At 36.7% G+C, this 14,255-nt stretch overlaps 1 protein-coding gene across 1 annotated transcript; it reads right to left on the bottom strand.

The window, feature by feature from the left end:
• Window positions 1–13,237: 13,237 nt before the first annotated feature.
• Window positions 13,238–13,987, bottom strand: LOC113327077 (vicilin-like seed storage protein At2g18540). The gene is made up of 2 exons (XM_026574670.1): window positions 13,563–13,987; window positions 13,238–13,436 (listed from the first exon to the last, which is right to left on the bottom strand). Exons 1-2 carry the CDS (start codon window positions 13,985–13,987, stop codon window positions 13,238–13,240), a joined length of 624 nt encoding a protein of 207 aa, XP_026430455.1.
• Window positions 13,988–14,255: the final 268 nt, after the last annotated feature.

Genomic DNA, 14,255 nt, shown 5'->3' with positions numbered 1-14,255 from the left:
CCTGCCCGCTAATAATGAATTAGGCAATTAGCTAGCTGTTCAGTTATGTTATAGCCTTGGAGGTTAGGATAATTGTTTTTGTAGCTGCTCTTAAATCGGTAACATGAGTCTAGTCTGTAGGGTTACTCGTCCAATGATGGTTTAGGAGATGGTTAGACTTAATTAAGTCTTATAATTAACACGATGCTGTTGAGTCCGTAGTCCGTACCACCGTAACATACCATTACTACATGTTGAGTACATCAACCGGAGAAAAAAAATAAATTTTGATTAGTTCTTCATATTGAGATAACCGCTGGCACTTATTAAATTAAAGTGTTTTCAATTAATATGCAATCATTTAAAGTTCCAAACTAAAATGGCCATTAGGTGTTATTATGGCTTTTAATTACGTTTAAGAGGTTTCATTGATGTAGAAATGCAGAAAATAGAGTATGTGTATTAATTTAATAACCAATTTTGTGGTGTTGTATTAAACCAGAGTCTTTCTAAATGTAAATAGTTTTACCAAAGGCCATTCTACATCATGCAGGCGAAGAAATTCCCAAACTCATTTTCTGTTTTTTGTGGTAAATTGATGACAACAGGGAAGACCTGACCGGTAAACTTTCGCATATACCAATAAATTGATTCTTCTTCCTTACTTTATTTTAATTTCATTTTATTTTCTGTAAATTAATAAAATGATTTTTGACATTGAATTGGTGAATGTAGTCAATATCGGGGAAATATCGGATATCGCTCTGGAGCGATACGATAAACAATATATCAGCGATACGATAAACAATATATCAGCGATACGATATCTTCCCGATAATATCGGACGATATGAGCCTACAATATTTTTACGAAAATCCGGTACGGGTTAAATTAGTCATTTTAGGTAAAGATTAAAGGTATTTTAGGTTTTTCAAAGACGGGAAGGGATAAATCCCTGTTTAATTACCATTTTAGGTAGTAAACTTTAAAGTTGTTAAAGTTACTCTCCTGTCTCTAGTTTGAACTTCTTTAATTATCATTTTGGGTAGTGAACTTTAAAGTTATTTAAGTTATTCTTTTGTGTTTTTGATAAAATTGATGGTATCTGTTATATCTTAACAGAAAATATGTGAAGAAAATGTTTGCTATAAAATTTTAGTCTCTAAAATGGAACCGATATTATACCGATATTTCAACGATAATATCCCCGATATAAAATCCTACCAGTGTATCGGTCCCGTCCGAAATAAACCGATATCCGATATTAACTACATTGAAATTGGTTAATTATTTGTAATTATAATACTTGTTAATGCATGGTGGGCTTTAATTAATTATTTCAAAATTTAATAACCATTAACCAAGTTGTGTTATCAGAATTTTACTAGAATACCAGAGTAAGGTCGTATGTTTATCACAGCAACATATATGCATATCAGCCGTCACATTTGATTCATAAGTAATTTTCTCAATCTGCAGAAACACCACCTTCTGGCTCATGCATGAAAAGAACATCATTTTGGGTATGTGGTTCTTGACAAGGGTAATCAAAAGTTACACATCACTGCATCCCTAGCTAAAAACATAAATTTGAAAAGTCCATATACCATAGTATTTATAAAAACAACATAACATGTGATAGCAAATTGCCGAATTCCATTTTCCTAAAAACTTGTTTCCCCTTGAGGAAAAAGAAACACGCTATGCTATCAAAATGATAGTCCGCCTGCACTTGTGAACTTCCTGTGTTTCTTTTCCTAAAGAAATGTAAATTCAGTGCTGGTTTTTATCTTTGATCCAATATACATTTCTTGTTTGAGAGGATAACTCAGTGAACATGAACACGAAATGCTCGATCATGCAAAGAAAAACCTAAGCCATTAATAATGTCCAACAAAAGCTTACAAAGAGTACTATGAGTGAAAAAAATATTCCGAAACGTACATTATCCACTTTATCTTTCTCTCATCGTTCCCTTTTTCTCCATCGCACATAACGTCCCTTATGTACCCCCAACAAGCAAAACCTACTAAATTCGCAGTCCTTTATGCATCATGATTATTGATCAAACAGATGTACAAGTACTCCTCCTCCTACTGACTACTGTTTGTTTGCTTTTTTATCATCATCACCATTATGAATGCACGCTCAACTCCAGTATCGTTTTGTTGCTGGATTTTCAGTTTTTATGCTTTTTTTGGCGAGTGATCCACAGATGGGGACGGTGCAGAGAATCTATGAATGTTTCTAAATGCATATTTTAATATGATTAAGAGAACCCACAGATTTTCTATCTAAATATAACAAAAACTAAAGTGGTTATAGTCATAGAGCAGAGAAAGCAGCGCAGAAAGGATAAGCAAAGTCAGAGGAGAAAAAAGTTTGTGTGGGGAGTGGTTGTTTAGGACTACCACCACATGGGATGATTTTAATCAAAGGCACATACGTTTAGAAGACAGCCTAAAAGAAACACCAAGAAGATAGACATATAAAGAAACCAATCAATCTTTAACTTATCCGGATAATAACTGATAATGTATGTACTCCAGTAAGGTTGTAATGAGACGGTAGAATGTTATTTTTAACCAACTGGTACCAAAAGAGTATATGCTGTTCATCTGAGTATAGAGTATATATTCATGGAGCTCAGTCATCCCGCCGTCTCTCGAATATTTCTTGATATAATTCGGCATGAAATCTGTCGGCAAATGCATTTTTTGGAAAATAAAAATACACATCTCAATAATAATGCTCATGAGCCATGCACTGAGCCATGAGAGTATGCTACTTTGGCGATGATGATTATTAAGAACAGTATAATAAAATAAAAGTCTGACAAGCAATGGATTGAAATGCATGGTTTTATTTTGGATAAAGACATTAGAAGTAATTCTAGGTCACCCCATATCTAGTTATTTATTTAATACCTAATCTACCCTCTTAATTAATTCAGATTATGATTAGTGGAATGATTTAGTTAAAAACAATTAGTGAGATTAAATTAAAAGATGAGTTTATTATTAGTTGAGTAGAATTATTGTGAGAGCAGAGTTAGAGAAGATGAAGGAGAAAAACATGGAAAATAAAAAAAAAATCCAATTCACCCCCTTTGAGTATTCAAGTGATGAAAACTCATCTGATTCTTCATCTCCATCCTCTCCTAGAATATTTGTTAATCTTCAAAATGATCCGGATTTGGCTTATGTCTTAGATGGTGATTGTATTATTCCCCAAAATGAAACTCAAGATGAAAATGATGGATTTTATCAACCACAACCGGAGGAAGAGTATTTGGGTGAACATGTATGCTCCAAACTTAGATAATGTATGTTGAATTGGTAAAAACTTCCCCAAAAATGTAAATTTGTGAACTGGATTTTGCACAGTTCGGTTACATTATATGAAGAACATGTAACCGAACTGTTCTGAAGGTGTAGTTCGGTTGCCTTGTGAGATGAATAAGTAACCGAACTCATTTGAAGATGTAGTTCGATTACTTTATCCAAACACGCAGGTTACCGAACTACATATTAATGGAAGTTCTGAGATGCAATGTTATGTTCGGTTGGTTCGCAACGAACCGAACTTTACGTAAAAATAAAGTTTAACTAAGTGTATACAGTTCGGTTGGTTCGCAAACTGCATGTACCAACTATCTAACCGAACTATGTTTCATAAGTTCGGTTGTTTCGCAAACTTGAACCTAACAGCATAACCAATCGAACTTAACAAACAAAAAAAATCTGAAGTTCCAGTGTCTAGTTCGGTTATCTACATAAAATACAAAGTAACCGAACTCTGTTCCTTTTATTAGTTCGGTTGTTGCGATAAAATTCACATGTTACTGAACTCGGTTCATTTTATTTGTTCGGTTGCTTTGCAACTTGCTTAACCAACCGAACAATGAGTTCGGTTTTCCCGATAAAATTATTATGTGACCGAACTTATTTGTGATTGCATTGATGTTGTGACATTTCTTGTAGATGGAATCCCAACCTATACCAATGCATGATCAACCTTCTCCGATTGGTATGTTGTTCGAAGATACATCTACTCACTATGCGAATGAGTTGGTATTTGACTTACCTATTGATGCGAAGAATTGGGCTAGAGAACATGCCAAGAGAGTCAATTGCGTCTTGGTTTTGAATGGAAAAGAAAGCAACACTTGTTTTGAAATGGTTTGTGAGAGAAGTGGAGATCCCGATGTTAGTCACAAGAGGAAGGGTTATGAGTATAAAGGAAAGACGACGAGGAAGAACACAACGTGCTCAAAGAAAATCAAATGTCCGTTCAAGCTAGTATTTAGCAAGAGCAAATTAACGACGAAATGGTTTCTAGCTATGGATAAGGTGGTAGGTCGTCATAACCACCCTCGTCCGGATGATCTTGAAGGGCATGCAATGGCCGCAAGGCTCACTCCTCGAGAAATGGAAAAAATAGCTGAGTATAGGAAATTTTGTATTCCACCTTCCACAATGCTTCGCTTATTAAAGCAAGATAACCTGGGTAACGTATCATCTTTGTACACCATTTACAATGCAAGTGAGACGATTAAAAGGAATGAATGGAAGGATAGAAAAGTAATGCAACAATTTTTTTTTTTGGCTCAAGAAAAAGGCTACGCGATTCAAAAGAAGGTAGGTCCGGAAGAAGAAATAACTCATCTCTTCATTGCTATCCGAAGAGTGTTCAATTGGCTCAATCATTCCATGAAGTTCTTATAATGGATTTCACTTACAAGACAAACAAATACGATATGCCATTGTTGAACATTGTTGGTCGTACGTCGACGAAGTCACCGTTTACCGTTGCTTTTTGTTTTCTAAAGGACGAGCAAGAACCAAGTTACACTTGGGCGCTACAACAAGTGAAGGAGATCTACCGAGATGATGAGATCCCCGGGGTTATCGTGACGAACAATGACGTATCATTGATGAACGCAATAGAGAAAGTCTTCCCATAGCACATAATATGCTTTGTACATTTCATATATGGTGCAATGTGATGAATAGGTGCAAGCCTCAACTTTGTCCACCTAAGAGGAAAGGATTGGAAGAGATTAGTAAGCTACCGGAAGATGAACAAGAAAAGAGGAATTCGATAAACAATACGCCATAAATCACGCTAAATGGGTTGCCTTCTCCGGGGAATGGGAGGCATTGACTTGGTCTCTCACCGAAGAAGAGTATTATCTAAATCTTGCCGAATTTAGAGAACATTGGTCTAGCCCCGAATATCCGGAGGATATAATAACGTATGTGTTGGAGCAATGGTTGGAACCGCACAAAGAGCGCTTCGTTTATGCTTTTACCAACAACTATAAACACTTTGGGAATCAAGCGAAAAGTTTGGTAGAATCGGCTCACCACCGGTTGAAGATAAATCTCTTTGGATGTGTCGATAATTTTGTGGTTGTGTTTAACGCAATGGAGAGTTACTTCAAACGCGATATTGAGAGAATTAAAGAGAAGTTCCAAAAAAGCCGCATCATGAAGTACACAAAGATTGTAGACAAAGATGGCAACATCAAGAAAATGGCGGACCTTCGGTTGTTTAAGGGACTCCACTATAATGTTTCACATGCTTGCATCAAGAGGTTAATGGTTGAGGTGAATTTTATTGACATATGGGGAACCAAGCCGGGCGAGGTGTGTGTTTGCAACATGATGAAGTCTATGGGACTCCCTTGTCGCCACATGATAGCTAAGTATGAACATGGCATAATCCATTTAAGCGATATTGATCCATATTGGCAACAATTAAGTTTTGTCCCTCCTCCAAAGGGCGATGTCGGTGAAGAGTTTGGTGACAATGAAATGGGAAGAGCGGTTATCGAAATGTACCGGAACACGAACAAACTCGAAAGGCAGGCCAATCGTTTTTCCGCATATTTCGGAGAATGTGCAAGAACCGGATAAAGGCAAGGGCAAAGGTAGGTCAAAAACCAAAGAAACAAAAAAACAAGTTAGAGAATATGCAAAGGTATTGGCTAAAAGGAAAAATGAAATTACTCCTTTTACTAGAGATCCTTCGGGACATGAGTATACCGCGACGAAGTACCAATAAGATTCTAAGAAAAGGGGAAGGAAAATTATTGAAAAAGGCGAGTCAAGTGAACGGGATATGAAGAAAAAAGGACCGAAGTTACACTCTCAACCTACTCCGTCAGAACCGAGCCAACCAAGTCAACGAGACATGAATCTAAAGGCTCCAATTGATACACCACCTCTTGATGATAAAAGGTACTTGGAAGAGCTACCTCCTTACATTAGAGATTATGTCATATCCACCCATGAAGTCCCTTCGGATGGTAATTGCGGTTTCCATGTAGTCGTACAACAAATAGGGCCTTTCACTCAAGGTGCCAAGCTATATGATGATAATCAAATCACTTATGTCCGTCAAAGGATGTTGATGAAGCTAAAGGAGAAACCATAATTTTACAAGACAATGTTGTCCGATGGTGATGCTAGTCTCAACATTCAATTTGTTAGGTTTCAAATGCGTCTCCATGGGGCCCATCCAATCACAAGTGATCATTGGATGGCCATGCCGATATGCAGGCACTTAATCGCCGACGCATTCAATTGCATGGTTCACTATTTCTCAAAAGGTGCTAGTTTCACATACACTCCCAAAACAACCATATGTGTCGAGAAACTTAGACGTAGGAGAGTGGTGATTGCGCTCGTTAACCACAACCATTTATAGGCCTTCGGTTAGAAGACAATTGTCCATTGCCTCCGATATGCGGATGCTCTTATTGGAATGGATTTAACCCCGACACAATGTTGGGTTGGTGCATTATGTATGAACATAAAATGGAGATGTGAAAAGCTTTGGAGGAATCAGACAAAATTATACAAGAAGGTTCAATTTTCCTTGGGGATGATTAAATATACCCTTAACTAGAATATGGATGCTTTGAACATCATCATAAGAATTAAAGATTGTGTTTTTTGGAATTTGGGTGTATTAAAGTGTGTTTGCATAATTTGCTTTTATACAAAAAGTCACTCTTGATTTACAGTGATAGGTTCGGTTACCTATCAAATTTATGGTGGTAACCGAACATATAGTTTGGTGACATACATATATTTGAGATACTACCGAACTAGCAGGTCGGTTGATCCCGCAGAATAACGAACAAACCGAACTTCTTATGGACAGAGCATTTTCACTAATTCGGGTACTTAAAAATTCAGTAATTAATTAAAATACAACACCAAAATAACAAACAAAAGTTGTGGGTGATACTAAAGCTAAAATTGCATAACATTTAGAATCCGAAACGCGTTACGAAAAAGTGCACAAGGATGCGGAAATGATCTTCATATTTGAAATGCTTTGTCTTCCATCTTCGCCATTCATTTTTTGCTGTTAAAAGAATTTCCTCGCCTGTTTCACCCCTAAGTCGATACCTCCTTACAATCCGAAACAAAGCCATAAATTCCACAACTCTCTTTTTAATCTTATCAAATCGAAGTAACAAAGCTATATGATCACGGTTATGAGGGTTTCCTGTGTCGGAGCAAAATTGCTCATGAATTTTTCCCCAATAACTTTGACTCATAATACCATTCATTCTTCGTTCTTCACCCCTCTTTGGATAGTATAGTTTGTAGTTTCTGCAAAGAGAGAGATTTTCATCTAGAGTAAATTTAGCACTATTAGCTGCCATTTTTAGAAGATTTTGAGACAAAATGTTAACTATGAGACACATACTTATAACCAAAGAGGTGTATAACGGCAAGAAAAATAGCCGTTACTTGAATTTGTGTCATTCAAATTTCAAAATACAGAGTTCGGTTACATAGGAAATGCATAGACAAAACCGAACAGGGCAGTCTAAAAGTTCGGTTGTTTCGCAGATTTGGTCAACTAACTGAACTAAGCAACAACAATATTTCAAAAGTTACAGTGTAATGTTCGGTTACCTGGTATTATTTTGCAGGTAATCGAACTTAGAAAAATTTTCACTGATTCTTGAGCTCCATAGTTCGGTTACCTGGTATTATTTCGCAGGTAAAGTTCGGTTACTAAATAGTTTTAGAATAGTTCGGTTGTATTGAAATTTGTTTTTTTTTTTGGTAAAGTTCGGTTACTAAATAGTTTTAGAATATTATGCGAACCAACCGAACAAGATAGCTCAGTTCGGTTACACAAAAACTCAAAATAGCGGGCAAAAATGCACAGTTCGGTTACAAATGGAAAAAAAATTGTTGCAAAACTGGTGAAGTTCGGTTAGAAAAAAGTTTTAGGTTTTTTTGCGAACTAACCGAACTGGCATTTCGGTGACCCGGTTTTGAATCCTATAAAACCGAACTGTTCTTCGTGTTCTTCCTTTCAGGAAGTTCGGTTAACAAACTAGGGTTTTCTAGAAATTCGTCCTAACCGAACAACGCACTGTAACTCCCATTCGAACCCTATTTTAATGATTTCTATTCAATTAAACGAATCAAAATCAAATTAAAAGTATGGATTTGTTGGAAAATACCTGCAAATCGGTTCCATGGCAGAATCAGGCTTCTTACTGCGTCTATTATATTGGATTATGGATTCACTTGGCTCTTCCACTTCTTTATGAATCTCAAAATCACTTGGCTGATTTGCTAGATGTCCTAATGGGGGACCTGTTCCTGGGAGTCTATTGGTTTTCTTTCGAAGAACCATTCTTATAGTCGATTGATTAATCGACGATGAAAATTTTATGAATCGACGATTAATCGATGAAGATGATGTTGAAATGGGGGAAGAGGAAAGAAGAAGAGGAGAATAGTTCCTCAAAACTGTTTTTTTTTTTCTTTTTTTGTGCGGCTAGGTTAGATTAGGATTATATTTAGATTTTTCTTTTTGATTAAGTTAGATATAGCTATTAGGTTAGGGTTAATTTAATTAGGGTAAGGACCAAATTAATAATCTTATCTGATTTTAGGACATCCCTTAACATTGTATGGTAGGTGGCCTAATAGAACCATGATCCCAAAAAAAAATCATGGTCCCCAAAAAAATCTTTGTTGATAAAACTATTTACAAGTTGATGCCTGTGATTTGATATACACCCAGGCCCAGGGTAGTCATTCATTCCCGAGGTACTCGTTCATTCCCCCATCGTATCTCTCCTCTCTTTCTAGAAGTTAAGGCACACCTCGTTATTCAACCAATTGCGCTGCTTAATTCACTCTCCAATCATCATATAAAATCTGATGGGATCTCCGTGCCATCTCTCCCTATAATAAGTGATCTGAGAGCTAGCCAGTAGAAACCACAGATAACATATAAAACAACTAACCTAGTTCTCTTTCTCTCTTCATGCATGTTACTCGTTCTCTGGAAATGATAGTATTAATTTGGAAGTTCAAATGTTTGCCCGCAACTTAAAAAATTGTACCCATTGTGTCTCCATCTGCATTTTCTTTGTCAAGATATTTTCGAGTAAGTCTTACGGGTCATGTGTTCCCATTAGATGGAACTTTAAAAGCTGTTGGAATCTATAACGAGCAGTGAATTCCAGGTCTAGGCTGTCAAATGGAGCGGGAAATCACTTACCACCATCTTAGTTTGAATTAGCAATGCAAACTTCCCTAGAACATTCTTCGAATCCCATTTCGAGGCCACAAGACTTTCCGGTTTCAATATTAAAGCTTGCTGGCTTGTTTTTCCAAGTAATAAAATAAATCGTTGTTCAGCGTACACATTTACTAGGGACAAGGCATATCATATGTAGACACCATAGAACTAAGCTGAGCAGTTTGGGAGATGCTTTATGCATTCGATAGGGTATCATGTCTAATCATACCGAGGGAACAAGGATCTAGAACACATGACTGAGCCTACGGCATGTTCGGCCTATAGACAGACCTCATCATCTATAACTAGAGGTTGATTTAAAATATGGCTTGTTATAACTCAAATCTTTGAACTTCGGGTAAGTTCAATGATCTCAAAGAGGAATAATATCCTAGCCTCTAGATATCACATGGACCTTAATTACCCAAGTCATAGAATTATATGATTGGATCGTATTCCTCAATGTATCTGACCTTCTTCTAGATACACAAATCAACTCAATCATGAGTTGCATGTAATCTATCAGTACATACAAAAACGATACCTAATGTTTATGCGTTTGTTTACCAATGCAGATCTTTGACTCTATTTATATACTCAATGCATACCTAATTCAAACTTAAGACTTGAACCCTTCGGAGTTCCGAGTAAAACACTAGTGACAAGAAGGAGCGAACTAGTTGTAATATTCTAGGAAATACACCATAACTTACCTAAAAAGATCCTTCAAAACTCATCTAATTATCTTCACTATACCAACAAATAGAGGGAGAGATAGAAAGTAGTGGGTCAGATGGTTGAAAGGTAAACCAAACAAAGATTCTTTAACTTAATTAGTTTATTAATCCACCTTAGATTAATCAGCCAATTACACTTTGAGAACTCTAAATCTCTAGCTTAAGATATATTAAAAGTATACCAACCTATAGCTAGTACGTACTTTTGATGCAAACTCTTTTCATCACAAGCTTCCATGAACAAAGATATTAATTTTAAAGATTAGTTTTTGGATTATATCAAGCTACTACACAGAGAAGGAAACATACTAGTACTTCTACTGGTTCGATTGCATGTTCTAAGGCCGCATTAGAGGGTGGAAAAACTTTTGGTCTTTAAAACTTTCACTGTTTTTATGTGAATAAACTACCAAGGCAAGCACATGGTGGGATCATAATCAAGCATCACCAATCACCCACCAACCTGAAATCTGAATGCAATACTCTATGAATAAAACATTTACAAGCTTAAGCTATTTTTATTTTTATTTTTCTGGTTTTCTTCGGAGACGCCAAATAACGAATATGGGGTGTTTTCTTTTATTGAAAGTAACCCCATACCTGATGATGATAGATAGAATCATAGAAATATGATTCCCTTTTTAACATATGGGTTGTCTCTATTCTCTTCGCCGCACCAATTTATAGTTAAAAAATTGAAATCCACCAAAAAATTTAATCGGCCTGATGTCATAAAGCTAAACTGTCTCCCTTGCATAAAAGTTCACTACTTTTAAAAAACTAAAAGCTCACTGGATCATCTCTTAGGATTAAAGTAATTTTGATACCTGTTAATCTTCACACTCAAGTTTGTATTAGAGCCAATGTAATGCATGATCCGGCCTGAGTAATGCCATGATCAGTTCTAAATAAGTCAAAAACTAAGATTCCTGCTTCACACGAGTGTTTAACACCAATTATAGCCATTGCCTACGACAAGTTATCAAGAAACGAACATATTCTTGCATACTAATGATCACCATTGTGAAATACACAATGCAGAAATCCGGAATTTAGGAAAACCTGTTCTAAATTGGTTCTGCTTCACTATAATCAGGAGGTTGTCCCAATTAAGCTGACATCATTTCTTTTTTCTTTCAATTCTACATAACTATATCAAATAAGACTAACATATAGAATATGAATTTCAATTAAGGAAAGTGCCAATGATATTTTACACACGGTGACAAAGCTGCAAAGAGAATGTGTACCCATGACCTCCAAAATCTGCCGAAAATGATTGATGCGAACAAACTACCAATTACCCAAACATTTATTCTCATATCATCTAAATTAACCTTTTTTTTTTCTTTCGAAATTAGATGCTTGACGTCTAACCATAGTACGTAGCAATAGAAAAAAATGTGCCCCAACCAAATCAGAGATGAATTGAAACTTTGAAAGATAGCGAATTCAGTACACCCACCGAATCACGGATCGGCTAAAGCTTAGAAAGAAACCGAGTTCTATATTATGCGGCACTACAGAATGTTTCTTTAGTACTACAAGACTGGCATAATGAAAGCCAGAGATAACCAAATCTTTTTTATCTAGCAGTACTTGTTTATTTCACGAGGCTCTATCAAAAGGTTGGTCTCTAAATAAATCTTAATGTACATTTAGGTACGACTTCCGTGCAACCAGCAGATCCAATTCCTCCACTTAGTCCACTACTGAATTTACATTTAAATAACTGTCTAGAGCTTTTATCCATCATGTATAACCAGACAGGAACAGTGAATGAGTGAGATGAGTTCTGGGTCTGAATTTGACCCTAATACTCAGGATTAGTATTATATTCATTGATTGATCAATGATTTTGATATACATTAGATGATCAATGATTAACTATCCATTCTGTATGAGAAAATATAATACCATTAATGGGCTGTGAGATAGGGTTGTTTATTAAGACCATCTACATGCTACGCTGCCTGTCTTAAGTTGGCCCCCAAATGCTTAGAACCTACGCGTATGCTGTATCTAAACGTACATCCATGCAAGTGTCGACAGGAGTTATATTTGTCTCGAGTTACTTCAAATTTGTGAATCTAAGGGAAGTTTTGTGATTCTTGAGATACTGCAAATTTGTTCATTTTGGTCCCATCATGGGATGAATAATGAACCAAACGGATTGCCAAACCAACGAAACTGGTGATTCGTACATAGAGATTTAGCTTCCCGCGATAAATATTGGGCCGCCAAACGGATTATTCCTACTATTAACTGCGAAACACAATGTATGTAGTCCAACGACTATATCCAATGCAACACATGGCCAAACCAACGAAACTGCTGATTCATACATTGAGATTCAGCATCGAGCGATAAATATTGGGCCGTCAGACAGATATTAATATTCAACCGCGTCTTTGGTGTTCATCCTAGCAAAATCAACAGTCCTAGCTCCTTATTCCTGGAATTACTAATCCAAATCACTGAGTTTCCCATCAATATGTGTAGTTACCTTACGATCTTCAGTACCAAAAACATTCATAAAAGAGAAAACATCTGCACTTGCATTCAAACCAACAAAGAGAACATCAATCACAATACTACCTTGTCCATCATAATTACAAACCAAAGAAAAAAGACCCATCACCAACATAACTACCAAGAATCTCAATTTACAGATACTACTGAATCTCTAAATCAAGATTTGTTCATTAACTTTATCATCACCAACACAAGTACCACCTACTACCAACAACAAAATCCAAGAAACAACTTAAAAGAAACCGGCCAAAGAGAGAAATACCACAAAATCAGACCTACCACCATCCATAAGAAGTTTAAGAAAACTAGGAGTAAGCATCGGGAAAGCCATCTTGCAAAAACTTTGTTGATCATTTTCAGATTTCTTTCAAAATCTGAAAATTTGGCTGCATTCGACACTCCAAAAGAGAACTCTAAAAGTCCTCTTCATCGTAACTCCAGTCCTCGTCCTCCTCATACCGTTCACTGCAGCTACTGCCTGATGAAGCATGGGAAGTATCACCATCTCCAGATAATGAGCTCTCCTCATCACTACCTTCTTCATCATCTTCATCATTGGAAACATCAGGTAGCTCTTCATCAGATTTACTAAATTCTTCTGCAGGAGAAGCTCTGGGATATATTTTCACAGGGGCTCTCTCTTCAACATTGGGTTCTACCTCCTACATGGTTCTGGAAAATATCTTGGGATTGGCTCTCTCAAACTCGAATCTTCTGTGCAACTTCCAATCAGGATACCTCTGCATCTTCCAATTTTCCTCAGCATCATCAGAATCTTCTTCACTAGTATTTACCTCCTCCACTGGATATTCAAACCCTGCATCAGAACCCGCCTCGGAATTACTCTCAGTTGCACTGCCATACCTTGGACCTTTTTGGCGCTTCAAAGCTCTCTCCTCCTCTTTCCGATCATACTTGGCAAAATGCTTTGGTACCCAAGCAGCGAAAAGTGAACCAGTTTCTTCATCTTCTCTTCTTTTCCTCTCTTCCTCTTCCCTCTGTCTTTGAGCCACTTCACTTGCACGTCTATTTATCTCTCCCTGAACATCATCTCTCAATTTCATTAGCTCTTCTATTTCTAGTGAGAAAGCTTGAGTTTTGGCTAGGTTGTATTGATCGGAGTTGGCAGGAACTGCCGGATTGGCGTTACTGGAACTGGCCATTTCTTGATGAATTATCCCTAAACTTTCCCTCTTCTGGTAAACTTGCTAATGGCTATGTTAATTTCACCCAAAACATCCCTTTTAAAGATACAAATCTGCCTATTAACTGCCATTTATGGCTTTTGGTAATCAGTCACGTCGCTTGGTTATTCACGTCCCTTCAAAGCCATGTGTACTCCCTTCAATTTCTACATCATAATTACCCTATAAAACCCTGTTTTCAACACCTAACCGCTTCATTAGCCATAACTCCCTATGGAACTTCCTT

This window comes from Papaver somniferum, chromosome 1, assembly GCF_003573695.1.
Source record: "Papaver somniferum cultivar HN1 chromosome 1, ASM357369v1, whole genome shotgun sequence".
NCBI classification, from domain to species: domain Eukaryota; kingdom Viridiplantae; phylum Streptophyta; class Magnoliopsida; order Ranunculales; family Papaveraceae; genus Papaver; species Papaver somniferum.
The sequence above is the reverse complement of the archived record's forward strand: the minus strand, read 5'-3'. Positions and strand labels throughout refer to the sequence as shown.

Coding starts and splice junctions, on each gene's coding strand:
- LOC113327077 (XM_026574670.1), bottom strand. CDS start 13,987: ATGGCCAGTTCCAGTAACGCCAATCCGGCAGTTCCTGCCAACTCCGAT. Junction 13,437..13,562: donor GAAAATTGGAAGATGCAGAG/GTATCCTGATTG, acceptor AATATATCCCAG/AGCTTCTCCTGCAGAAGAAT.